Consider the following 26,530-nt stretch of genomic DNA (forward strand, 5'->3'; position numbering starts at 1 on the left):
AAAAGCTTCGTGTCTGTAGCTGTTAAGATTAATCTGTTTCAGGTTGACAATAAAATGCAGAACATTACTGGTTTCTGTGGGACAATTATTACTTAATATATTTTAGCTTGGATTTTTTTAGACTCATCGTTCCTTTATGTTTGAGTATATATTTGTAGGTGTTTGCTGTCATTGTATTTGCGTATCTGTGTGTGAGGGGAAACGGGAGTCGTTTGTTATTTGAAGCAGTCGTGGCACCTCATGTGCAAGTACTTGTAGTTCCGCGGAGGGACACAGCTACGCTACGGTCTGTGAACTTGTCGAGATCCAGCGGAGAAACACAGTGGTAATGCGGTCCAGTGTTTTTTTTTTTTTTCTCGTCAAAGAGCTGGAGGGAGACGCTCAGTCGGGTGGAGACTGCAACACATTTAAATTCCAGGGATCGGGTTTTCCACCGTTCTCTTTGTAAATTTTATTACTCTGATTTTGTGTTCCATTGGATTTCCTGCTTCAATGCTCTAAATGAGAGGATCGTAAAGGCGCCGTATTTGGGAAGTTTTGTTAAGGGGGAGGGGAGGGGAGGGGAGGAGAGGGGAGGGGGGGTTGACCCGTGAAGGGCTATGGCAGTCGAGGCTCGGCTGGAGCTGGTCGGGAAGCGGTTTCTCTGTGTCGGCGGGGACGAACCACCAGAAGTCGGAGATATCTCTCAGTGGTCATGGAGGTCTGGAGTCATCCGTGCTGTTAACCACCGTGACAGCGGCAATCCCGACCTGACGGTATGTAAAATGTCGTCTGTGTCCCACTCTCGGTGGTCTGTTGCATTTAAAGCAATGTAAAATCTCTGTCGTTGGTAGCTAGCCAACCCCTCGCTATAACAGACTTGTCAGGCAAGAAATAATAAACTGAATACATCAGGGTTGCAATTGAGACTTCTTGGATACGTGTATATATTTAGTTACTACTTACCGTCGTTAGTTGTTAAATTCTGACTATTTGACCACTTACCAGGCGAGGTATTTTGAGGCAGAATGGGAGGTTATAAAGGCAAACAAGCTAGGTTTTATCCAGACAGGACTTAAAACCTCTGAGCTGAGGCTAAAACGTTTTTAAAATGTAGATTAATGTGGTTGAGTTAGATGTATGCATGTGCACTGTCCCCTTCAAGACATGATATTACGTAAATTCAGCAAGAAATTACTGACATTTGACACGATCACAATAGCTATATATTTGTGCCAAACATGTAGGAATTCTCTAAAAGTTAGATGTCTCCACTCTGCCGTATATTGCAAACAATATGATAGTGAAGGATGGCTTTTTAAATCTGTATGTTTTTAAATGAGAATTCGCATTATTAGAACGTAATTATCTGTCCGTGTTTTGTTGCTAAGAAGAGCCAATTGGCTGGGGAACGCAGGAATGCTAGAACTTGTAAAAACATAATACTGGTTCGCTGCAAGCGGAACAATGAGCATTTTGTTTTTCAATTTCAAGACAACGTTACGTTATCACGTTCTAATGGACGTACATTGTAGTGCCACTGCATTCCTTATGTAACAAGCAAGCAGTAAATCTTCAAGACGTGGATGGGTAAAATATTGTATCTTTTAAACAGCTAAATTTCCTAATTATGAATGAATATGCCACCTTCTGGAATCAAATATTTCCTTCATAAGGTATTGATTGCCAAAGCCAAGGCACCGTCTTCACACTGTTACTGCTGTTATCCATTATCTTTTGTTCACACTCCTACTGCCAATAGAGATATAGTAACAGGCAGACCGCAGTGTAGTTCTGATTTGTTCTGACACAATTCCAATTTTTCTTAATGTCACAGCTACAGCGGTTGCACTACCATTATCTGACTGGGCATTTATAATTCCATTTTTTACGATTCATATTGTTAAATCTACAGTAAAAGCTTGCATGCATCATTAAAGAGTTCCATATTTTTCTAATCGATGTTTCTTACTGTAGCTTCTAACTTCAGTTTTACTTGATCCTACCTCATTGGTATTGTGCTTTGTGCTTGTGGGGCACATCCCTGTTTCTGTCATGAGCAATTGATTAGTCAGTGATTTGATTTTGGTAACAAATAACTGTGTTGCGGTCTTATTCTTTATAGTATGGCACATTCTCATTGGCAAGAAGCTTAATTAGCTAAGGGAATACAGTGTAAAAGCCAGGTTTGGAGATTAGATTAGACAAAGCGTGGGACATAGGTGCTAGAGCTTTATTAATTGTCTGCTGGAGGGTTTCACTGTAATGCAGTGAAAATAATGCAGTTCAAAATGTTTAAAACAAATAATAACATCATCATCACTATTATTATTAAATTATTATAATTAAATAATAATAAAATAATAATATTGTATTAATCTTTCGCCCATGCTTTGTTCAAAAGTGCTAGAATTTGAAATCAAATCAATATATGTTGAATCGAATTAGTCAATCAAATTCCTAAGTGAAAGAAAATCGAGCTGTGAGTCTATACAGTATATAATGCTCTTGTGATTAAATCCAATAGTGAGGTTTTTTTTTTTATTGTAAAATTATGCTCGTAAATGTTGCATACCATTTACCTCGGAAGTCGGAGTTGGGAATGACGTTACAACTGAGGTTTCAGCGTTCCAGTTATGAGGTCGGAAAACAAGATGGCGACCTCCACGAAAGCGATTGTTGAATATAAACAGCCTCTAGAAAAAAACATGTGATCCTTCTGCAACTTTCAAACTCGTTGGATGAGGAGGAAACACAAAATGCAGAACATAGTCTACTTTTTTCTCTTGGTGTATTTCATTGTTTACAAAAAGTATCAGGGCAGTATCGGGCTCTGTCTGCCTCATTTGACTGTGCATATTGTAGTTAAATATGACCTTAAAACAGGGTGTTCCTTAAATCACTGGTCCCGGTACCGGTCTGTGGATCGATTGGTACCGGGCCGCACAAGAAATAATTAAATATTTCCGTTTTATGTATTATCTGAGTCTGAACTCTTTTATTTTGAAAAACCTGATGAGAAATGACCGGAGTCTCTTGGTTATGTCTTACACGCCAAAATTAAACCCACAAGCGAACAAAATGAGTAAGAAACAGACGTCAGAAATTTTCTTTGCGAAAAAGAAAAGGCCAAATCAAGAGATGGGAGAAGAGCCCACTTCCAAGAAAAAGAAAGCTTTTAAAAGACAATATCAGGAGTTCTACTTGAAATATGGATTTATCCTGGTAGGTGATTCTTGCATACCAAGCCTGCTCTGCGAAATTTGCGGCGACCGGCTCGCTAATAAGGCAAGGAAGCCTTCAAAACTACATTGCCACTTGCACCCTAGTTTAAAAGACAAGCCCCTGGAGTATTTTGAAAGAAAAAAAACAGGAACAGGATGGGCAGGAGAAGGGCCACCACATCAGTAAATGTGAATGCACTGAGAGCATCATACCTGGTGGTCCAGTATTCTGGATTAAAGTCATGGCAGAATACCCTGAAATCGCCACCACAGCACTGAAAACACGGTTGCCATTTCCAACATCCTATCTGTGTGAAGCGTGATTTTCTGTGGTGACAGCAACTAAAACAAAACAACAGAGTAGACTGGACACAAGAAACACACTTCAGGTGTCATTGTCTCCCATCACTAGCAGATGGGAATGTCTTGTTGCAGAGAAACCAGCTCAGCTTCTTAATCATCTGAATCGGACTCACCGACCGGTTCCGGTTCAGCGGGATTTTGAGAAAGCTCTTACAATACATGAAGACAGTATCATAGCCCATGCGTCTACAATCCACCCACATATGGTGGCATAACTTGCCCGCTGCTGCCTCATAGTCTTTGTGAAGGAGTGTTCGCCTTCCGTCATCCAGCGCTCTGTCCGTTTCCGTGGCAGCCGAGAACCACGATGAACAACGACTTCTTGTGCCCCGTTGCGTATCGCCACCGTGCTGGTCAAAGGGATCATCCATGTTGGTGATGTGGCTGGGCGCGGTTATCTTGTCGTGGCAGTCGGTGCGGAAGATGGCCACCCTCTCCTGGTAATCCGCGGGCAGCCGCTGCGCAACAGTTGTCCTTGCGCGTATGGAGAGATGCCACCTCCTCATAAAGCGAAAACACTAAGATTGCTCGATTGCCATTTTCAGCCGCATATTCGATGCCCTGCAGTTTAAAGTACACCTCACACACCTTTGCCTGACATATGGCAATATTGCCAATTGCATAGTGGGTTGATTGTGTCTCTCACTGTAGTTCGCTTTGGTCAAAAGCATTATAGCTGGGCAGGGAAAACCCTTGAAGTCAAATTTGATGTTTGGTTTTTACAGTTGTAATTAATGCTTTTAAGCCTCTTTCACGCTGCACAAAAAAACTTATGTCGACCAAGGACGACGGTTCAAATGACCCTGCAATTGAATTGGGAAATTTGCAGCTTGGCTTGTGTGCAACATGAAAGTTGTCCTATTAAATTACTTGATGATGTAAAAGTACTTGCTTGTCATATACTTAATTTTTTCACTGTCCACAGCTTCTATATACAGCTTTTGTAGCAATATGGCCCACTTTTTTATCGATCCTTCCCCCGGAGCTGCTCCGCATCTGTGGAGAAGAAAAGATTTGACGACAGGTTTTTGGCATTGTCCGGGATAGCTATTTATAACAATCTTACCAGCTTGTTGAAAGAGCTGTTGCCTTTATGACAAGGGCTTTAGTTAATTTGTACTTTGTGAAAATTACAGCTGTTGGAATAAATACAAAGCTAATATCAGACAAACACAGAAAAAATGTTTTCAAACAAAAATTATTTTCAAAAAACATTCTGTGAAATCAGATAATTCCTGGGGTGCACCAAGCTGTCATAGGTCACTTGTGGCTCCATGAAAGGTGGGGCAGCGTTGCCCATAATAGCCACCATGGAGGCAACCAGGACTTACCTCCACTTTTTTAACAGTATGCTAATTTCAGTGTGAAATCATGGATCAGTTGGTATCAACAGTGTCAATAAAATGTGTTAACTAAATTATTTTCTTTTGTTTCTTTAGATATAATAAGTTACATTGGAAGAAAACAGTTGATGGAAAACAGTTAATGTTCTATTATTTACAATTTTGTAACTTGTTTCCTTAAAACAGGGGTGCCCACACTTTTTCAGCATGCGAGCTACTTTTCAAATGACCAAGTCAAGAAGATCTCCCTACTATAAATTTGCAAAACATACATTTATTCATAAATATTGAGAATTGTTTATATAATCCATATATGTTGGTGTACCTCGCATAACTACATGAATCCATATTGCTCAATACAAATCTGTGCATTTTTTGTCGACGAAAAACATGCAAGCTACTTACAAAATGACCAAGTCAAAATGATCTACCGACCACAAAAATGCAAAACATCTAAATATTTTCAAATGTATTAAGGATTCTTTGTATGTACAATGTATGTTTATGTACCTTGCATAACTGAATGAGCCAATATTGCAAAACAAACATATTAATTAACTAATTGGCTTAAAATCAGAGGTAATTCGCTGAATAGCTTAGCGCATGACCGGTGACCTAAAGGTCAAAATTCAGTTGTCATCTGACTGGTTGCCCTGTATGTCAATCAAGTAATGGGATTTATGATAGGCTGACATCGTAAGTTCTGCAGCATTTATCAGCTTTTTTGTGCTTGATTGGTCACCTGAATGTCAAATTCAGTTGTCATCTAACTGGCTGCCCTGTATATCAATCAAGGGACGGGATGAATGATAGGCTGATATTTTTTAATGTCACACCGCGATCAACCAGTACTACCTCCGCGATCGACCGGTAGATTGCGATCGACATAATGAGCACCCCTGCCTTAAAAAATGGAATGAACAAAATGAGTGAATGAATGTTTCACTGTATTGCTTTGTAATATTATATTATATTTTCATTCACCTTTCAAGATATGTATGGTGTAATTATAGTTACTCAGCATTAGTCTGTTCATTTTATGTTAATCCAGCAACCATATTTTTGATTAGTCAACTAATAGGGTGAATGGAAAAGGAGGGGGAGAATTGGCATTTGTTTATGAACAACAGAGAAACACAAATTTGATGTGAAGATCTTTGAGGCTTTGTAGAATGGCATGAGTACAAGCTTGAAAAAAGGAACGGCTCGGCAGATGAACCCCAAACTGGGACATTAGATGTAGAACCGCTACACTAATCTGGATTGTCAGTGAATGGAAAGAGCAGGATAGATAGGTCACTGCCTAGAAGGGGTTTTGTGCTCTATTTGCCACCACTAATTGTGTGTACAGTAGCGCCGTTGGTGGTTTGTTTTTAACGGTTGTGGCTCTACGTTCATTATGACAGTCTAGCCACTCAGCAGAAAATGGCAGGTCATGACCAGAGAAGAACATTCCATATACACAATCTGTGCATGACCCTGTGCTGCAGTTCACCCATTTGTAACAATTCTTTATGTATGAAGAGATGCACTGTATATTGAGGATAAATGCATTTCACAAAACATTACAACTGAATATAAACATATAGTCTACAATAAAGAATATGCTACAACTCAACTGTACATTTCAGGAAGCAGATCTCATAATCTTATGCTGCCATGAAGAATAAAATGGTGTGCCTATTGCTACACAAGCTGTATATAAACACTGTCTGTGCATGCAGAGTTCACTTCAGGATTCATTGATTGTGAGATTTCCCAAGCATGTCATAATTCATGTATGCCCTTCTATTAAGGTTTGCGTAAAATATGTGGAGCAAATGTCATCCCTCATCTCAAAGATGATTGCAAAACATGCTCTCCATTAGCTTCTTTTGTTGGCTTGGAGGGTGAGAACTATTTTGCTACTGACTGAGCTGTAATATGTTAGAGTGATTCTCAGTAACCTGTCCTGTGGAAGAGAATCATTATGTTGCATTTTATGGGTTATGGAGAAGGTGGTCTATTCAATTGTATTGTATTTAATGGGGTTAAACAGCCCCTCCTGGGCTTCCACCTTATTGTGCTGGAGGGGTTTGCGTGTCCCAATGATCCTAGGAGCTCTGTTGTCTGGGGCTTTATGCCCCTGGTAGGGCCACCCATGGCAAACAGGTCCTAGGTGAGGGACCAGACAAAGAGTAGCCCAGGACCCCCTAATGATGAGAAACAATATTGGTTCTGAGTTTCCCTTGCCCGGATGCGGGTCACCGGGGCCCCCTCCGGGAGCCAGGCCTGGGGGCGGGGCACGTTGGCGAGCGCCTGGTGGCCGGACCTCTGCTCATGGAGTCTCGCCAGGCACAGCCCGAAGAGGCAACATGGGACCCCCTTCCCGTGGACTCACCACCTGCAGGCGGGGCCAAGGGGGTCGGGTGCATTGTGTTTTGGATAGCGGCCGAAGGCAGGGACCTTGGCGGTCTGATCCAAGGCTGCAGAAACTGGCTCAAGGGACATGGAATGTCACATCTATGATGGGAAAGGAGCCTGAGCTGGTGCGTGAGGTTGAGAAGTTCTGACTAGATATAGTCGGCCTCACCTCGACACATAGCAAGGGCTCTGGAACCAGTCTTCTCAAGAGGGGTTGGACTCTCTACCACATTGGAGTTGTCAATGGTGAGAGGCAACGGGCAGGGGTGGCAATTCTGGTTGCTTCCCAGCTCAGGCCTCCCTTCACCTTCGGAAGGGGGCGGGGGGGGGGGGCGGGCGGGTCCTGACTGTTGCTTGTGCCTATGGCCCAAACAGCAGTTCAGTGTATTCACCTTTTTTGGAATCCTTAGAGGCAATGCTGGAGAGTGCTCCTTCTGGGGGCTCCCTCGTCCTCCTGTGTGACTTCAATGCTCACGTTGGCAGCAACAGTGTGACCTGGAGAGGTGTGATTGGGAAGAATGGGACTTCTGTGCTCATCTCAGATTGTCCATAACAAACACCTTGTTCAGGCATAAAGGCGTCCACATGTGCACTTGGCACCAGGACACCTTAGGCCGCAGATCGATGATCGGCTTTGTGGTCATATCATCGGATTTGCGGCCGCATGTTCTGGACACCCGGGTGAAGAGAGGGGCAGAGCTGTCAAGTGATCACCACCTGGTGGTGAGTTGGCTCCGATGGTGGGAAGGATGCCGGACAGACCCGGCAGACCCAAACGCATTGTGAGGGTTTGCTGGGAACACCTGGCAGAGTCTGCTGTCAGAAGGAGCTTCAACTCACACCTCCAGGAGAGCTTTGACCATGTCCCGGGGGGGACCATGTTCTGTGCCTCCATTGTTGAGGCGGCTGACCGGTGCTGTGACCGCAAGGTGGTTGGTGCCTGTTGTGGCGGCAATGCCCGAACCCACTGGTGGACACCAGCGGTGAGGGATGCCTCCAGGCTGAAGGAGTCGTATCAGGCCTTACTGGCCTGTGGGACTCCGGAGGCAGCAGATAGGTACCGGCAGGCCAAGCGGAGTGCAGCTACGGCGGTTGCCGAGGCAAAGACCCGGCATGGGAAGAGTTCGGTGAGGCCATGGAGAACGACTTCCGGACGGCTTCGAAAAGGTTCTGGACCACCATCCAGCGTCTGAGGAAGGGGAAGCAGTGCACTGTCAACACTGTGTATAGTAGTGATGGTGTGCTGCTGACCTCAACTTGGGATGTTGTGGATCGGTGGAAGGAATACTTTGAGGACCTCCTCAATCCCACCAACGCGCCTTCCAGTGAGGAAGCAGGGCCTGGGGACCTGGGGACAGGCTCTTGTATCTCCGGGGCTGAAGTTGCCGAGGTAGCCAAAAAACTCCTCGGTGGCAAGGCCCCGGGGGCGGATGAGATCCGCCCGGAGTTCCTTAAGGCTCTGGATGTTGTAGGGCTGTCGTGGTTGACTCGAGGAGGTGTTCACCTGGGAAAAGTGTTAGGTTTTTCAAAATTTGAAACTTCTTATGCTGGGCTAAGAAGTTTAATGCTAAAATAAGTGTTTGGGTAAAATTGTCACTATGGAGGTAGTGCAATTGGTGTGATGGGTTTTTTCCATTTGTGTTTATTGTGAACATGGGGGGGGGCATGTGGAAATTGTTAAAAAACTAATACATGAAATACTGAAAATTAATTCTAACACACTGACATAGATTTTCATAGAAATGTCCTCTTCTGTCCATCACGGTCTCTCTTGCGGAACCCTGTAGTGCTACATCTGGCAATCTTAAGGCTTACCAGATAACCCTGGGAAAACACTAGGCTCTAATACTTATCAGCTGCTTTGGGCCAGACCTTAAGGTGTGCTCCGCTCAGATCTGCTGTGGAAAAAATGCTCAAATATACACAGAATAATTTAAAAAAAACAAAACCAAAAAAAAGACAGGAAAACTAGGCTCCAAGTCAAATAGTTGTTGACCAGTGTGTGTTTTTCTTCAGTTAGGAAAATCCTGATGGAAGCTGTGAGGAGTCATGTCTCACATCATTGTTGAGAGTATATACACATCCTTTTTGCATATTCCCAATTTTATTCTATTTTATTTTTATTGTATTTTTCTCTGCGTGCTCTTGCTGTTGTTGCGCTGTAAATTTCCCCGTGTGGGACAAATAAAGGACCTGAATCTGAATTTACATATCCTTTGTAATTTGACTTTTGCTGTTTGGTTTATTGCTTTTGTTAATCATAAGCACAAACATGTACAGTTTGGTTGTCTGTTGAACAATTTATTTTATAAATATAAATAATAAATATTTAAATGTATTGTATTGGAAGTTAGGAAGGAATGTTGACTTGATATTTTTGTCATCATATGTTATTGAGTTGAAAAAAGCATATTGGATCAATCATGAATGTTTATTTATCTGAAGAAAACTGCCCTATGACATTCAAGATCACTGAGGACAGAAACCTCACCATTGATGTCTACAAACACATACGAAACACAAACGAACACATACCGATCAGTACCTCCAGTTTGACTCCCACCACCAATTGGAACACAAGTTGGGAGTGATTAGAACCCTCCAACACCGGGTCAAAGAAATACCCACCACATCCCAAGGCAGGAAGAAGGAACAGAACCACATTAAGACAGCTCTCAAAACATGTGGTTACCCAGACTGGGCCTCACCAAGACCTAAAAAAAACCAAAAAACGAGACCCCAGCAATGAAGAGGAGAGAAACAAACGTTACAGCGTTTCGATCCCCTATCTGAGAAATTTAGGAGGATCCTCCTAAAACATGATATACCAGTGCAGTTCAAACCCAGCAACACACTCAGACAGAAGCTAGTACACCCAAAGGACAAGACACCAAGACATAAACAATCTAATGTTGTTTATGCTGTGTCAGGAGGAATGCAAGGAATTGTACATTGGTGAAAACAAACAACCTCTCCACAGAAGAATGGCATAACACAGATGTGCCACCTCTTCAGGTCAGGACTAAGCAGTCCACTCATGAGAAAAGAGAGCGGGCACTCCTTTGAAGACAAGTATGGGTACTGGCCAGAGAAGATCACTGGTTTGAGTGGGGTGTCAAGGAAGCCATCCATGTCAAATTGGAAAAACCATCTTTAAACAGAGATGGTGTGCTAAGGCACTTCCTATCACCCACATACAAGGCAGTCCTCCATTTCTTCCAACAACAAACTAAATGTTCACACCATTTCAGGAGACCTGGCGACTCACCACCATGTGAGCCAACAAAGAAGAGACACATCAACTGAAACTAGGTGAACGAACTTGCCAACGACTCTCAGGTGACCACCAAGATAATTAGCATGCTAATGGTCCACAAGGGCTAAATTTTTAAACTCTGTCCCCAGCGAGTTCAGAACTGAAGAAGCCTTCTGGATAGAAGGCGAAACATCTTCAAGAGAAGAAAAACAGTCCAGTTGACATGGAAAACTTACATTGGATACTGACTTCCTCTGAATCCTCATGGGAGCTGTTGGCCATTTGATTCTTGTCCTTGAGTTAAGAGTTGGCTCAGCTGGGCAAGAGCCTGGCCACAAGAAGCGAAACAAAGGACCCAGTTTCCTCAGTTTGGTTCCAAGATGGGTTCCTGGACACTAATCAGTTGTTTTTTTTGTTAATCACTTCTTCAAGACTATACTTTGTAAGTCCTCAACAACTTAGCTGCTTGGTTCATGAAGTTAATCAAACTCCTCTCCCATGGTGATGATAAGTTATTTCATATTCTTCTTTCAACTGGTTCTTTTAACAATTACATTTTCTTTTAGACTGAGTTGTATAATTTCCACAGAGCAATACAGGATGGAAAGGAAATGTTTAGTTTACACACTTTCACTTAATATTTACCAGAACTATCCCTCTTTTGCTGCTTACATCCGGAATTATGATTTTTACATATAGGACTACCATTTTTGGGAAACATGATTAAAGATGCACTCACACAAGAACCATTTTTGCCATTCCGAGCTGAAGCATAGATCTTTCCTAATTAGAGCAGGTACACGTCCTCTGGTATTGGCCACCTGAAGAGAAATAGAGTCTCAAGGATGGAATCGCGACACACTTTGAAAACAATATAGGTAGACTTAGGATAGGGTCTTCATCCAATTTTAAACTGATGTAAGTAATGTGACATTAAAATTGGATAAAGACCCGAGCCCAAAGCTACATTCACACCTAAATCAATTCATTCGCCTGTGGTTGCTCACATCACATTGCACTGATCTAAACCACCAAAGGGACAGGCCTTTCAAACTGAGGTGCAAATGTGTTTTTTTTTTTCTTTCCCAACCTGTCTTACAATCAACTTGTAAACAACACAAACAACATCACCATTTTTCCCATATAGACAAAGCCTAGATTAAATGGTAATTTAGCATGTACGGTAGCCAACTTACCTAGTGTCCCTTCAATTTCCTACACCTTCTTCTAGGAATTACCATATTTTCACGACCATAAAGCGCACTGTAATAAAAGGCGCAGTCTCAGTTACGAGTGCTATATCTGTATTTAAAACATACATAAGGTGCACCATATTTTTAGGCGCATGCTAAAACATACAGTGAAAAATGACAACAGAAGTAAAACAGTGAGTTTTGACATTTATTGAACAAAATATTCATTCTTCCACCACAAAACCATCAAAGTTTTCATCTTCTGTATCTGAATTAAACAGCTGCGCTATTTCAGTGTCCAACATCCCGAATTCCTCTTCTTCATCATCTGAATCAGACTCACCGACCGGTTCCGCTTCAGCGTTGATGCCAGCTTTTGCGAAAGCTCTTACATGGCTCTTACTTTTCCCCACGGGGATGAATAAAGTCCATCTTAATCTTACAATACATGAAGACGGTATCATAGCCCATGCGTCTACAATCCACCCGCATATGGTGGCATAACTTGCCCGCCGCTGCCTCATAGATGTGGCTGGGCACGGTTATCTTGTTGCCATTTTCAGCTGCATATTTGATGGCCTGCAGTTTAAAGTAAGCCTCATACGCGTTTTGCTTGACCGACGCCATTTTAGGGGGGTCCTTACGCATAAGTGTGCTCCTAATCGATGGGCGGAGCGTTTACCATAATGCACCCACCAAAGGCACACAGCAGATTTTGGAACTGAGTCCACACACAAGGCGCACCATGTCATAAGGCGCACTATCGATTTTTGAGAAAATCTCAGTGTTTTAGGTGTGCCTTATAGTGGTGAAAATATGGTACATTAACTTTTCTTGTCTCTATAAAATAGTCTTGGGTCATAAAGCCCCGGAGAAAACAGGAGACCCCCGAAAACCAGAGTAAGACTGGCCTGTGTTTGGCTGTTCTTTACAGAGTGTGTCGCTATGCCATCCTTGGGATGCTTTTTTGATCTTTTAAAATATGCAAGTTAAGAGGACAGGGCCCAGTCAAGAATTACTGTGCAATTCTTCACAAACTAGGGGCTGAAATAATAACTTCAAGTGTAATGATGTGATCAGCTACTGGTAATTTCTGAAGAGATTTGGTTTTGACCTTAGTTTTGAGGTCATCCAAGAATTTATATCTTTCAGGAGAGCCTGAAGTTGCATTTAACCCGCTGTTTTACCTGATTTTTATAGGTGAGGAGTCCACCCATATGATTACTGTTTTTACCCAAATTATTTGAGGGAAGCTATCTTGGTATAGCCAGTAATCAGGAGGTTGTATTTGTTTAGTTTGGAACATTTCATTGCATCTTGGCTGTGGCTTGTTATATTGGCTACATATATGTTCCCTCTAATTGACTGGTAGCAAGAAAGATATTGCATAAGGTAAATGAATAATGTTTCTGGGAGTGATCAAAACTTTGAGTCTTTGACTGATTTACTTGCCATTTCATTCATGTTAGCGTGCTTACCCTGGGATGTATAACACATCATTCTTTGTAATTGAATTCCAGACACGATCCTTAAGAACTGTTTACTTGTTCAATAAAATAAATTGGATAAATTGAATCCCATCATGGAAACGGTATATATCACAATATAAAAAGCGTAAAAATTATAGTGGAAGTGTTTATGAATGTGTTGTATAGTCTCAGAGACTATAATGCCTACCTGCCTGCCTGCCTGACATAGAAAACTACCTTGGATAATGCCTACCGTAATTCCGCACTATAGAACACACCTGACAATAAGCCGCACCATCCAAATTTCATAAAATTTAAGAAAAAATACACATAAGTGGCACCTGACTGTGAACCACAGGTGGTCACTTTGAAACATGATATCCTTAGGGTATGCAGGAAGATTATTTTAAGTTTAATTACTGAACAGGAAAGTAATACAGCAGTAAAATGACATGATAGTAACGCACCTGTTTTAAAAAAAAAAAAGAAAAGAAAAAAAAAAGAACCGACCAGCTGTCGATCGTTATCCTTTAACTTAAAAGCTGCATGACAAAGTTCTTCATGTGTTATCCATGACGATGGTGATAAAGTTCCAAAAGACTGTTCAAAACACAATTAAACCAGCGTCTTCCTCAGCACATTACCATATCGTTTGAACCTGTCTGTCTTGCTCTTGCGCTGATTGAGCGCCCTTTGGTGGCCGTAAAGATCCATTCAAATTCAAAAAACTTTATTTGTCCTGGTGGGATGAGTGAGAAAATTGTAAAAATTCATAAATAAGCCACATTGCTCTACAAGTGCCATAGATCAAAGCATGGGGGAAAAAATAGCAGCTCATAGTGTGGAATTTACGGTATTCATAACCACTTCCGAGGCCAAATTGACAAGAAATAAATTGACAAAAAATACATATTAAAACGGTAAAAAAAACAAAACCCAACAACAAAGATTACTGTGCAGATCTTTTATTTAACTATTGTTTAACCAGCACTCTATGGTAAGATGTTTACAAATGAACACAAGTAACATGGTGGTATTTTAAATAAAAACACTACAACAAGCTGCCTGTTGCTAGGTGACCCCATACTGGTTATTATTTTTAAATGTTATTGTATACTAACAATTTTTTATCATTTTTTTGTAATATCCTGTATGTTTTTAAAATGGTGAAAATCTTGTCAACAATTGCTCAATTCTTTAAAAACACAAAATTAAAAGTGGACTGACACCTAGTTTGCTATGCAACATTCTGTAGAAATTTTTGAGGGTGGGGCGTTTTTAACGGTCTATATCGTCTTGTTTACTTTGCAAGTTCCTGAGTTTAGATCCAAATCAGCAAAGAGTGCAACATTCATTACATTTACAACCAATTGCTTTCCAATCAATTAGAAAGTGTTTGTGTAATAAAAAGCACCCCCAAGAATACATATCTCGTGCAAAGAATAGTCAGAAAATACAATATGAGCAGTTAACAAGAAAAACAGACCATACCTATTCAATTGGCAGGCCCTGGACCAGTTCTGGCCCACCAATCAAATCAAATTGGCCTGATCTTGGGTCCACAATACTAAAATGTTTTCTATTTTTAGATAAAAATAATAAATACACAATTTTTCCTTTTCGTTACTGCAGATATTTCTGGATCCTCAAATTACTAATTGTCGATGAACGCACCATGTGCAAAGTCTAACTAAACTATGATTGTGCCACAAGACCAGACTAACAACAAAAGTCACCATGGCACTGTGAAGAAAATGAAAATTTATGCAATTGATGTTTACAAATTGATGTTTATTAAAACTGTCCCTGGAGGCTAATGTGTGTGTTGTACAGTACCGTATTTTCACGACTAAGGCGCACCTAAAAGCCTAGAATTTTCTAAAAAATCGACGGCGTGCCTTTTAACCCGGTGCACCTTTTGTATGGATTACGGTAATATTGGTTAATCGCGGCTACCCTAGTCAGTAGCCGTGGCCGAAGTAACAGCAGTAAGAGCGATAAATAGGAATTCAGTCCCAAACCATTTCTGTCTGTAAAGACCCCAAAATGGCTCCTTGCAAGAGACGCGCTTACGACGCAGAGTTCAAACTGAAGGCTATCAGTCACGCAGTTGAACACGGAAATAGAGCAGCGGCAAGAGAATTTAACGTGAACGAATCAATGGTGCGGAAGTGGAGGAAGCAACAAGACGACCTGCGCCAGGTAAAGAAGACTCAACGGAGCTTCCGAGGAAACAAAGCAAGAAGTGGATTAACAAAGAAACTCCAGCCGCTAGATATTGGTGTCAACAGGGCATTCGAAGCTAGACTGCGAACTACGTGGGAGAGGTGGATGACGGAAGGCGAACACACGTTCACCAAGACAGGGAGACAGCGCCAAGCAGCATACACCACTATCTGCCAGTGGATCGTAAATGCCTGGGCTGATATATCAGTCTCGACCGTGGTCCGAGCTTTCATGAAGGCAGGGATTGTCACTGAAATGCCAGACAACACCAGCGACACTGACCCTGATGACGACTTTGACGAGATGGAGCCGGCCATGTTGGACGCCGTATTCGCACAACTGTTCAATTCGGACACCGAAGAAGAGGAATTCGAGGGATTCCTGGATGAGGAATGAACTGATAAAGTGAGCTTTACATGTTTCTTTTGTGTGTTTACAACTTAACAAGGCTGGTCATACTGTGAATATGGACATTACCGTTTAAACAACGTTGTTATATTGCTATTGTTATATTGCTATTGCTATTGCTTTGCACTACTTCGAGAGTTCGAGTTACCGTATATTGTGTTTGCACTAACGTTTGATTTACCGCAACGGTACTACGTGATAAAAATGTTGCACTAAATCGAAGATTTATTAAACTCCACTATCCACTTGTGATAAAAATGTTGCACTGCCTGTTATAACTCGCTGTTATTAAACGAACTGTGTTACGTGAAAACACTACGTCACTCGGGAAAAATAATAAAACAGCTGTTTATTCATTTTAGGAGTGAATGGAGTTGTGAGAACGCCGGTTTGTATTCTATTAATAAAGTTTGACTGACTTATCTGACTGTTTTATTGACATTCCTTTTAGCGCAGCTCGATCTAGTGAATGCGTCATGAAACCACAGGCACTACGCTATGCTATGCGCCTTATAACACGGTGCGCCCTGTGTATGAAAATAGTTCTAAAATATGTCGTTAATTGAAGGTGCGCCCTATAATACGGTGCGCCTTATGGTTGTGAAAATACGGTAAATGCATCTATTTTGCTAAGGAATATCCAGCGGAGGCACCTTAAAATGAAGCATCCCAATGCCAATGACAATTATGGATTCCCACAGTTGGAAGCACTCCAACTCGCAGTAATAATAAATGAAAGAGGGTCTGGATTTGCAGCAGTACACATTTGCTGGTATTAACAAAATGTGGTAGTACACAAGGTGGATGTGCAGCACTGACCTATTTGGCTGACATTTGGATAATTCCATCTGACACAGTTGGCATGGATTGGCTCAGTGTCGACTGGCTCAGTCTTGATTGGTCAGTCAGATCTCGCTAAAATAACCCCATGGCCCATTGTAGTCAGCACTTATATGGGCTGAGGTAGGGCATGACCTGGCCGTTTCATGCTCCAAGTGTGGCTGCAGCTTAGTGCACAGTTCCTACTATTGTATTTATGGATGCTGAGCTGTGACAATGACCAATACACTAAAAAGACTGAGGTTTAACTTATTGGATATGCCATGAAAATAATAAGTTATTTGGGGTGCATTACCATATCATATATTTATACCTCATTACATCTCTGTCACTGCGTCTAAGACCCAAGATCAAAAGAATGTTGAAATAATGTTTCACAGTGATAACAGTAATTCCTGACTTATTTTATTTATTTTGTTGTTTAATAAATGCTATTTACAAGACAAGCACACATGAATAATGGAAAACAGAAAAATGCAGCCAACTCTTCTATTTCAAAACCCCACCTTGGGGATGTCTGCTATCTCCATATGTGCTATTTTAAATTAATAATTTCAAATCAGAAATTCACCATATTTCTTGAGGACCACCCAGCGGTGGTCTACTACAAAAGTATGGGGAAATTGTTACAAAATAGAGCAAATATTTATTTTGTAATCATCGTCAATAATAATCTTAAAATATTTTAAAACACATTTAAGCAATACATATTTTTTTCAAATTTCCACTGGCAGTTTTGTTTTTTATTTCTTATATAATAAATTGTTCTATATTGACCCAAAGCATAGATTTATGTGGCTGGTGGTCATGTCAGATGACCCAATGAAGGCAGTGCTGTATGAGTGCCACACCCAAAAAGGTACAGGCAAGAGAGTAATAACAACAATGGACCTATTAAAAAAATAATCCAATAGTTGTTGTAGTTGTAAATATGTGAGGTCTAAGGAGATATTGGAGGCATTTTTAAATGCTGAGTATATTTCTGCTTAAGTTCTGACATTTTCTAAAAAGTAAGCTGAAACTGGATTTAGAAACAAATTCATATTTAATTCTTGTGTGGTGTTCATATTTTTGTTGCTCAGCGAATGTTTGTGCCTCTGTTGGTGTTTTGGAGGTTTTAATTTAACACAATATCACATTTTTATGTTATGGCGGTGTAAAGAGAACAATGGGCCTATTACAAAAAAATAATCCACGGTTAAAAATATGCCTGGGGCAGTGTTACCTCTGGCTTTTAGGGACTAGGCTGATAAACATAGGCTTCTGGTTCATGTCCCAGTGCAGACAAAACATGAAAGGAGTTGTGGTAGTGCTCTGCCTGGAAACCCTCAGAGTGCTGCCGAGATAACCTTGAGCAGCCATCTAGGTATCTTGGGGGCCTAGTCTGCGGTGGGTGTGTGGTCCTTCTCTGCGTAGTTTTGGCATGTCTGAGACTCATCTCTGCAGAGGTCGCAGAAGATGCAATATCTACACAAACCCTTGTAATCTATGCAAGCAGATAAGCATTGGTCTAGAGCAGGGGTCGGCAACCCAAAATGTTGAAAGAGCCATATTGGACCAAAAAAGCAAAAAATAAATCTGTCTGGAGATCAAAAGGCTTATATAAGCCTCATTATTAAGGCAACACATACTGTAAGTGTCTATATTAGCTATAGTAGCCTACTATCAAAAATGATCAGTAGGCTGAAAATACATAATGAGCATTCATCTTAAATGTTTATTTTCCCTGCAGCGCATCCTGGAGAGAATGATGCACCACGTGACCACTCTGCTGTACAATGGTGCTTTAAGTTTAACTTCAATTATAATGAGATGTTGAAATTAAATATTTATTATACACATTTTTACAGCATTGGAAATCTTTAAAAATGTTTGTCATGTTTTTCCTCCTACAGAAATAATATCAAAACAAAATATATATTTACATATCTTTTTCCATTTTCATATTTTTGAAAAAGCTCCAGGGAGCCACTAGGGTGGTGCTAAAGAGCCGCATGCGGCTCTAGAGCCACGGGTTGCTGACCCCCTGGTCTAGAGGCAGATATGATGACATCAGCAGCAAGCATCAATGCAGTGGGTCAGCAGAGATGAAAGCTCTACTTTGTGTGATATGTATCATTTTAACTGTCTATCACATATACCAGTGGTCCCTAACCTTTTCTGCGCCACGAACCAGTTTAATGTCAGACACTATTTTCATGGACTGGCCTTTAAGGTGTGGCAGATAAATAACAAAATAAAATTATATGACCAACACAAAAATTGTGGTATTTTCTGAATACAATAATAAACGCGAATCCACTGTGTACACTCATATGTAACTTTATTAGCAGCTTCCTCCTGGCATGCCCATCAACATAACATGAATAACACCCTCCCTGCCCCCTAACTCTCTCTGGTCACTAAGGTAATGCTTAAACATGCCTTCAAAATAAGATGCACCACAAAACAACAATAAAGTACATAAAAAGTACAACTCACAATGACGCTAAATCATTGAGAGCCCTGAGCTTGTTTCTCTGCAATGAGACAGTCCCATCTAGGGGTAATGGAAGACAACGACATCTGAGGTGTGTTTCTTATGTCCAGTCTACTCCATAATTTGGTTTTGGTTGCTGTGATTGTAGAAAACCCTGCCTCGCACAGATGCGATGGCAGAAATGGTAACGGGGTTCTCAGTGTTGTGGCGGCAATTTCAGGATATTCTGCCATAACTTTTATCCAGAATACCAGCAGAGTTGATGTCTCAAACATACTTTTTAGACCGTCGTCATTTGTGATCTGACTTGCTGGATTAACCTGGTTTATTGACAAATGGTGGGTCTATTCCTTGTCAGTTTGTGTAGATTCACATTCAGTTGCAACCTTCTTAATCTAAGCAGTTAAACCAGATAGCTGTCCACTCATGGCTTCATTGCCTCATTGGAGACACAGTTGCCGTATGTTATGCAAAGCGGGCTTGGCGTGTGGTAATCACCTGTGATAAATCCATATTTTAAGTAGGCCTCCTTGTCTGTTAAATGCAGTTTTTTTTTGGTCAACCTTCTACTGTCTTGTCACTGGGCTTTTTGCCCTTTGCAAAGAAACTTTCCAAAGATGTCTTATTTTGCTCATTTTGCTAGTTTGTGAATTTAATATTAGCATTCATGTGCCACGTGACCGAGACAAGCATCTTGACATGCGTCAAACATGAGTCATAGACAGATGTAATGGAGAGAATTCTGTCATCTTTCAAAATGAAACATTGTTCAGACACAGATGATAAATAAAACAGAAAAAATGTAAGTTTATTCCCTCTGTGTGGCCTGGTATGACCTACGGCCTGGTATTGGTCTGCAGCCTCGGTGTTGGGTACTCCTAATATAATGTTATAATCAGGATACTGTCTTCAATGGGTAACATAGACAGCCACATGGATTGATTGTTTATTTCTGTAACCTCACTCTTGTGTTGCGACAAAGAAATTGAGAAATATTACAGATAAATGTATGAAAACAGAGAGCTGAAGTGAGGTGTTTTTTTTTTTTTTTTGCCTGCCAAGCTTCCTTGCGGAGAGAAAATGAGGGAGTGGAGGAAGAGAGAACGAATTTGAGAGATTGAAAATGGGAATGGGGAGGTTCTTTCTCCCCTGTCTGGCCTCTCTCCCATAGCAACAGCAGCTTAGCCACGTGAATGCTGGTTCCTTTGAGTTCACCCACTGCACAGAATTTAACTCATTCAGTACCAGATTACACCAGTTATGGAATGGAATAGAAGAACACTACAGACAGAGGAATGGCCAGAAGAATGGCCACAAGAAAATTAAAAATAGTAGAATAAAATTGTCTCAATTTCTTTCTCACAATAGAATCTATTTTTAGTACTATAAAATACTGTATATATGATGCCTGTACAGTATATAACAACATTTCTTTTCCAGCTCTATAAATACTAGCTTACACTTCTTATAGTGTACAATAGTTACACATAAGTGTCACAGAGAATACAGTGTTGCTGCATAATAAAGTAGTAACGCCAACATATAATGTTGTCACATAACTACTACTAAAGCGCTCTGAAATCCTAATATAAATTTCATTTTTTTATATTAGCATTAATGGTATTGTGATCACCAAATCAAAGTCAAAAATGTAATCCTCCTTTGGATAAGTGAAGCTAAAGATATTTGTTGTACATGGGTTGTGTTCTTGTCAAAACCCATTTCTCAGCATGCAGCACAGTGTGTCCAAATTGCTCTGCATACATGACCAAAATTAAGATCAATGTTTGTCATGATTCATTAAATCTTTTTGCTGTATTAATTGATGCAAAAATATCCCAGATTAAGTAGGGCAGTACCTGTTCATACATACATACAGTTGTCCAGCATTTGTATTAAAAATATATTTTGTCTTCAGTAATGTAATTTTCAAAGAGCGTAATCTAGGTTTTCATTTGCTATAAGTCATAGTCATCAAAATTTGAAGAAATAAAGATGAGAAATATAGTTCTGTGATATAAGTCTCTTTAACACACAAGTTTAACCTTTGAAAGTCAATTTAAGTTTAAACTTGTATGCATGTGTGTATGTATATATAAATATATGTATGTGTGTATACATGTATGTATATACAATATATACACACACACAAGTATATGTGTATATATGTATATAACTACATGTAACATGTTATGAACAGGTAAAAGGGGGTAGCAGTTATTTCCTCTGTACTAAGCGGAGTATTTATGCATATGTTCTTGCTGAGCCAGGAAACATACAATTTGAAACAGTGAGACAGTGGAATTGTTGCAAGAAATGAAGACACGTGTGCCAGTTGACCTCAAACTAACTCAGACAGTGCAGAGGATGGGGAGGAGTGCTCAGGCACAGTAGAGAGTAATTAATATTGAAGTTGTGATTTTTGATTAATTTTTAAGAAGTGGGGGGGGGGGGGGGGGGAGAGAGAAAAAGAGAACAAATAGTAGAGGGAGGAAATATATAAAGAGATTCTGTAGGTGCTCCTGAGGTGTACGTGCTGATACTTGGTGTATACATGGTCAGAGAGATAGGGGTTTACTGGTTCTGGTTACCATTAGCATGGTCTTTATCTCTTGGCTTTCACATTTGAACATGTCAGTAGTGTCCCCATGAGAGTGATCACACATGTGCTCATATTCCTACTTGAAAGACTGCTGTGATAAAATTAAAATGTGATTCAACACATTTTAGTATTTTTGTAAAAATATCTAAGTCAATGAATACTCCCTAAAAACAGAGGAATCTGTTTTTTTCCCCAAGGTGATGAAAATGAATGCCATGCCCAGACCTGATTTGGGAGTTCTTGCCTTTGGGCAAAATCTACGGTGTCCAAGTGCAATTGTGTGGTTGAACAGAGATCTGAAGTTGGCGTCGTAATCCTGAAAAACAAAAATGTTGTCTTTGGTCAAGGGATGGCTTGTCTTATGGAGGGATGGGTATTATTAATCAATAATCGATCGAATAAAAAAAAATAAATCTTGGAATCAAATAGAAGTGGTGTTGTGTAGTGTGTGTTTTGAGGCAGTGTAATAAATTTCAACATGTGGCTAAAATGAACCATCCAAGCAACAGGGGGCAGTGTAACTACAGATGACAGAGAAAACTCTTCACCTGCCCTTTTCTGCCATAGAAGAAGCAGAGGTAAACATGAAGCAGTCTCGATGAAGTGTGACATGAGACCACTTAGAGTTAAATAAAAGTGACTAGTTTCATTTTATTTCATCTTTATTTATATAGCATCAGTTACACTGAAAATTGTCTCTAGGCGCTTTACGGAAACCCAGGGTCTGACCCCCAACAAGCAACATTGGCAAAGAAAAAACAACCCTTTAACATCAATAAACCAAGGCCATATGGGGAAGGGGGGGGCTTCCTGCTGATGTGGCAGAGAAGGTCCCTTTCTTTCAGATAGATGAAAGAATAGACACAAATCATGCAAATACATTAATTAAAACAAACTATATTAGATGAGTGGGTCAGTGGGGTTGTGTGTCAGAGGTTAGCAGGTCAGTGCATAGCTATGAAGTCAGCAATACCTGTAGATTGATAAAGAGAGAAGGGGGGAGAGAAGAACAAAAACTACACAAGAAAATGTGTTGATGACATCATCACTGAGAGGAGAGGAGGCCATGTGATCATGTTTCTGTACCCCAGCAGCCTTGGCCTATAGCAGCATCACTAAGATGTAATCAATCAATCACATTTATTTATATAGCATCTTTTACAATCAAAATTGTTTCTAGGCACTTTACAGAATCCCAGGGCCTAACCCCAAACAAGCAACAGTGGCAAGGATCTGGTATATCAGTGGCCGGTTGGGTAGAGAGAGAGGAGAAGGGGGGAGGATAGAATAGGTAGGAGAGGAGAGGTAGAGGAGAGAATAGATATAGATCATAGAGAATACATACAGAAATACATTGTATTAAGTAAACTGTGCTGCCGGTGGAGTCAAGTTGAGTGGGTCAGCGGGGTCGGAGGTCAGTATGCAGGTCTGAAGGCGGCGATACCTGGCAGTTTTGTTTTTTATTTCTTCGCTTCTTGCGATACCTGCTTTTCCTCCCCCAGCAGAAAAACTACACAAGAAATAGCATCACTAGTCTACTTGATGAGGAGGAGAGGAGAGAATGCTGACCCTCTAAATATGGTAATTAGTGTTATTAGAATAATATCTGTAACTACAGAATTACTGTACTGTAATCTTTTCCAAAGAGGGAGGTTGTTAAGTCTAACGTTAAAGTGTCAAGTTGGAGCTGGTTCCACAACAAGGGGGCCTGATAGCTAAATGCTAGGCAGCCAATTCTCCTTTTAAACCGACATTCCAAGAGCGGAGAGGACTATTGCAATTATAAAGTGCTATTAGCTCCTCTTGGTAGGATGGAGCTTGGCCTCTGATGACCTTGTAGGTCTGAAGAAGAATTTCCAAAACTATTCAAGTTTTAATGAGCAGCAAATGAAGAGAAGCCAACGCAGGAGTAATGTGATCTTTTTTGTCAATACTTGTTAGTACTTCAGCTGAATCCTGATCAGCTGGAGGCTCATTAGAGAATTGCTTGAACATCCTGATAATAATGAATTACAAGTTCAGCCTGGAAATAACAAATGCACAAACTATCTTTTCAGCATCATGCTGGGTCAATCATTTCTTAATCTTTGCAATGTTTCCCAAGTGAAAAAACGCACTTCGAGATACTGTTTTAATGTGTGAGTTAAAAGGTAGATCTTGGTCAAAAATTACTCCAAGATTCCTCCTAGAGACTAGAGGCTAATGAGATACAATCTAGAGTAATAATGTGATCTATCCCCAAGACATTTAGGACAAAACACGATGACCTCAGTTTTATCTGAATTAAGAAGAAAAATTGAGGTGTATGGTGGGCGGTAGCTCAGGCTCTCAGGGACTGGGCTGAGAAGTGGAGGGTTGGGTTTTCGGTTGGAGCCCCAGTGCCACCAAAACATGGAAAGTGGTCTGGTTATAGGAGAAGGTGCCAGAACACCATCAAAGCACTGCCGAGGTACCCTTGGGAAAGGTATCGAATCCATAAAGGCTCACATAGGGCTCTGTGATGAACTGGGGTATGGTATACCTTGCCTTCTCCCATATCTGCACCCTCCCTGTGATCCCAAGGTCAAGAAGGTGAAATTTGAGCTCATCCAAGACTTTATGTCTTTTAGACAAGCCTGGAGCTTCACTAACTGCTCTGCATCCCCTGATTTCATGGATGAATATAGCTGAGTGTCATCAACACAGCAATGAAAGTTTATTGCATGCTGCTGAATAATGTTTCCTAAGAGAATAATGTACAAAGTGAACAGGACTCATCTTGTGGAACTCCATGACTAACCCTACTATATGAAGAGGAACATGAGCAAACTGGTATCTATCAGAAAAATATGATTGAAACCAGTCTAGTGCTGTCCCTCTAATGCCCAGGACATGTTCCAGTCTCTGAAACAGGAAGCAGTTTGTCAAAAGCAGTGCTGAGGTCAAAACCATTAAGAAAAAAATTGTCATTTACAATGTCTACATGGGTATTAAAGTCACCTACAAAAACAACATGTCTATTCTGAGCACCAAGTCAGATAAAAAGTTGGAGAACTCAGACAGGAACTCTGAATGTGGCAGGAGGAGGATACACAACACAGAATGATACACAACTACAACAGAACTGACTTTTCTGTCCTCCAGTTGGGTGATGCCAAGAGTCAGGCTTTTAAATGAACTGTAGCTGTGTTTGGGTTTGGAGATAATTAATAAATATCATTGATAGATTGATGCTACTCCCCTCCTTCACCAGTAACAGCCAGGGTAACTGGTCAAGGAGGGGAGTGGCAGCAATCTATCTTTTAATGCCACCATGTCTCTGTCTGTTATACTTTTACAATGTGGGTGTGCTTTCTGTTGTCTGTCATGTATTATTCAATATGATTAACAGAGATTATGATATTTTGGGATATGACACTGCCTCCGTTATTTGTACGTTTTAGATGATTTGTCACAAGATACTGTTACAGAGTATCTCTATGGTGATCAACTGCTTGTGAGGTAGTGCAGTAGCTGTTGATGTTGAATGTTTATGAATACAGCTGCTCTCTAAAGGGTGAGTGTGGCTAAGATGGTTAAAAATGGTTTGATGCATTGCCACTCTAGGTGGGGACAATGGTCTTGCATAATTTACAGATCACATTGATCTTACTAGGGTCTGACTTGTCGAATGCCAAAATTGGCATACTGGCGGGATAACTTTTGTCAATAAAAATCTGTTTTGTCAATAATTTCTTCGCTCACTGCAGCACTCACTTTCATTTATAATCTCAATCCATTGAATAATCAAGTACATGATGATAAAATGGCGCTGCCATAAATTATGCTGTTAAAAGATTCATTGTGAGCATGTCAATCCAACTGCTCAGTCTACGTTGAGTAGTTACTTTTCTTTGAAACTTCTCAATGCTGATTTTATTTTTTATTAGTATTGATTACATGTCTATTGAAAAACATTTTATTAGCCAGCCCCATGCAACTTCCTGTCTTAAGCAATTAATCTTTATTTATATAGCGTCTGTTACAATCAAAATCGTCTCTAGGCGCTTTATAGAATTCTAGGACTTGACATCCCCCCCCCCCGCCCAACAAGCAACAGTCGCAAGAAAAAACTCCCTTTTAACAGGAGGAGCAGGACCGGGCTCATGTAGGGGGACCCTCCTGCCGATGGCCAGTTGGTTAGAGAGGGAGGAGAAGGGGGGAGGTATAGGAGCTGCTGGTATAGGAGTTGAATCGGTCAGCGGGGTTTTAGGTCAGTCGGTCAGCATACAGCTATGAAGGCGGCGATACTTGTAGATCGAAACAGAGAGAGAGGGAAAGAAGCAGATAAAGTACACAAGAAATAACACCACTAATCTACTGGGAGGGAGAAGGAAAAGCCATGACCCAGCAGGTTGGCAGAAGCCTGCCAAGTGATCATGTTTCTGGATCCTGGCAGTCTCGGCCTATAGCAGCATAACAAGATCTTAACCTATTAATTAGATGACCCTCTAAATATGATAATTAGTCTGCCTAGAATAATAACTGGAATTACAGAATTGCTGACAATCAGCTTTTTCAAAGAGGAAGGTCTTAAGTCTAATCTTAGAGTCAGCTTCCCGTACCTGGACAGGGAGGCTGGTTCCACAGCAGGGGGGCCTGATAGCTAAATGCTTGGCTCCCCATTCTATCTCTAGAGACTCTGGGAACGACAAGTAAACCAGCATTCTAAGAGTGGAGCAGTCTATTGGGATCATAAGGTGTCACGAGATCCTCCAGGCAGGATG

General features: G+C 40.8%; 1 protein-coding gene across 1 annotated transcript in view; it reads left to right on the forward strand.

Moving 5' to 3' along the window:
- The first annotated feature begins 354 nt into the window (after nucleotides 1–354).
- jmjd1cb (jumonji domain containing 1Cb) overlaps nucleotides 355–26,530 on the forward strand; it is a 98,541-nt gene continuing 72,365 nt past the window's right edge. The window contains 1 exon segment of the mRNA XM_057055591.1: nucleotides 355–755. Coding sequence (XP_056911571.1) covers nucleotides 600–755 — 156 coding nt within the window. The 5' untranslated portion in view covers nucleotides 355–599.

This window comes from Takifugu flavidus, chromosome 1, assembly GCF_003711565.1.
Source record: "Takifugu flavidus isolate HTHZ2018 chromosome 1, ASM371156v2, whole genome shotgun sequence".
NCBI lineage: Eukaryota > Metazoa > Chordata > Actinopteri > Tetraodontiformes > Tetraodontidae > Takifugu > Takifugu flavidus.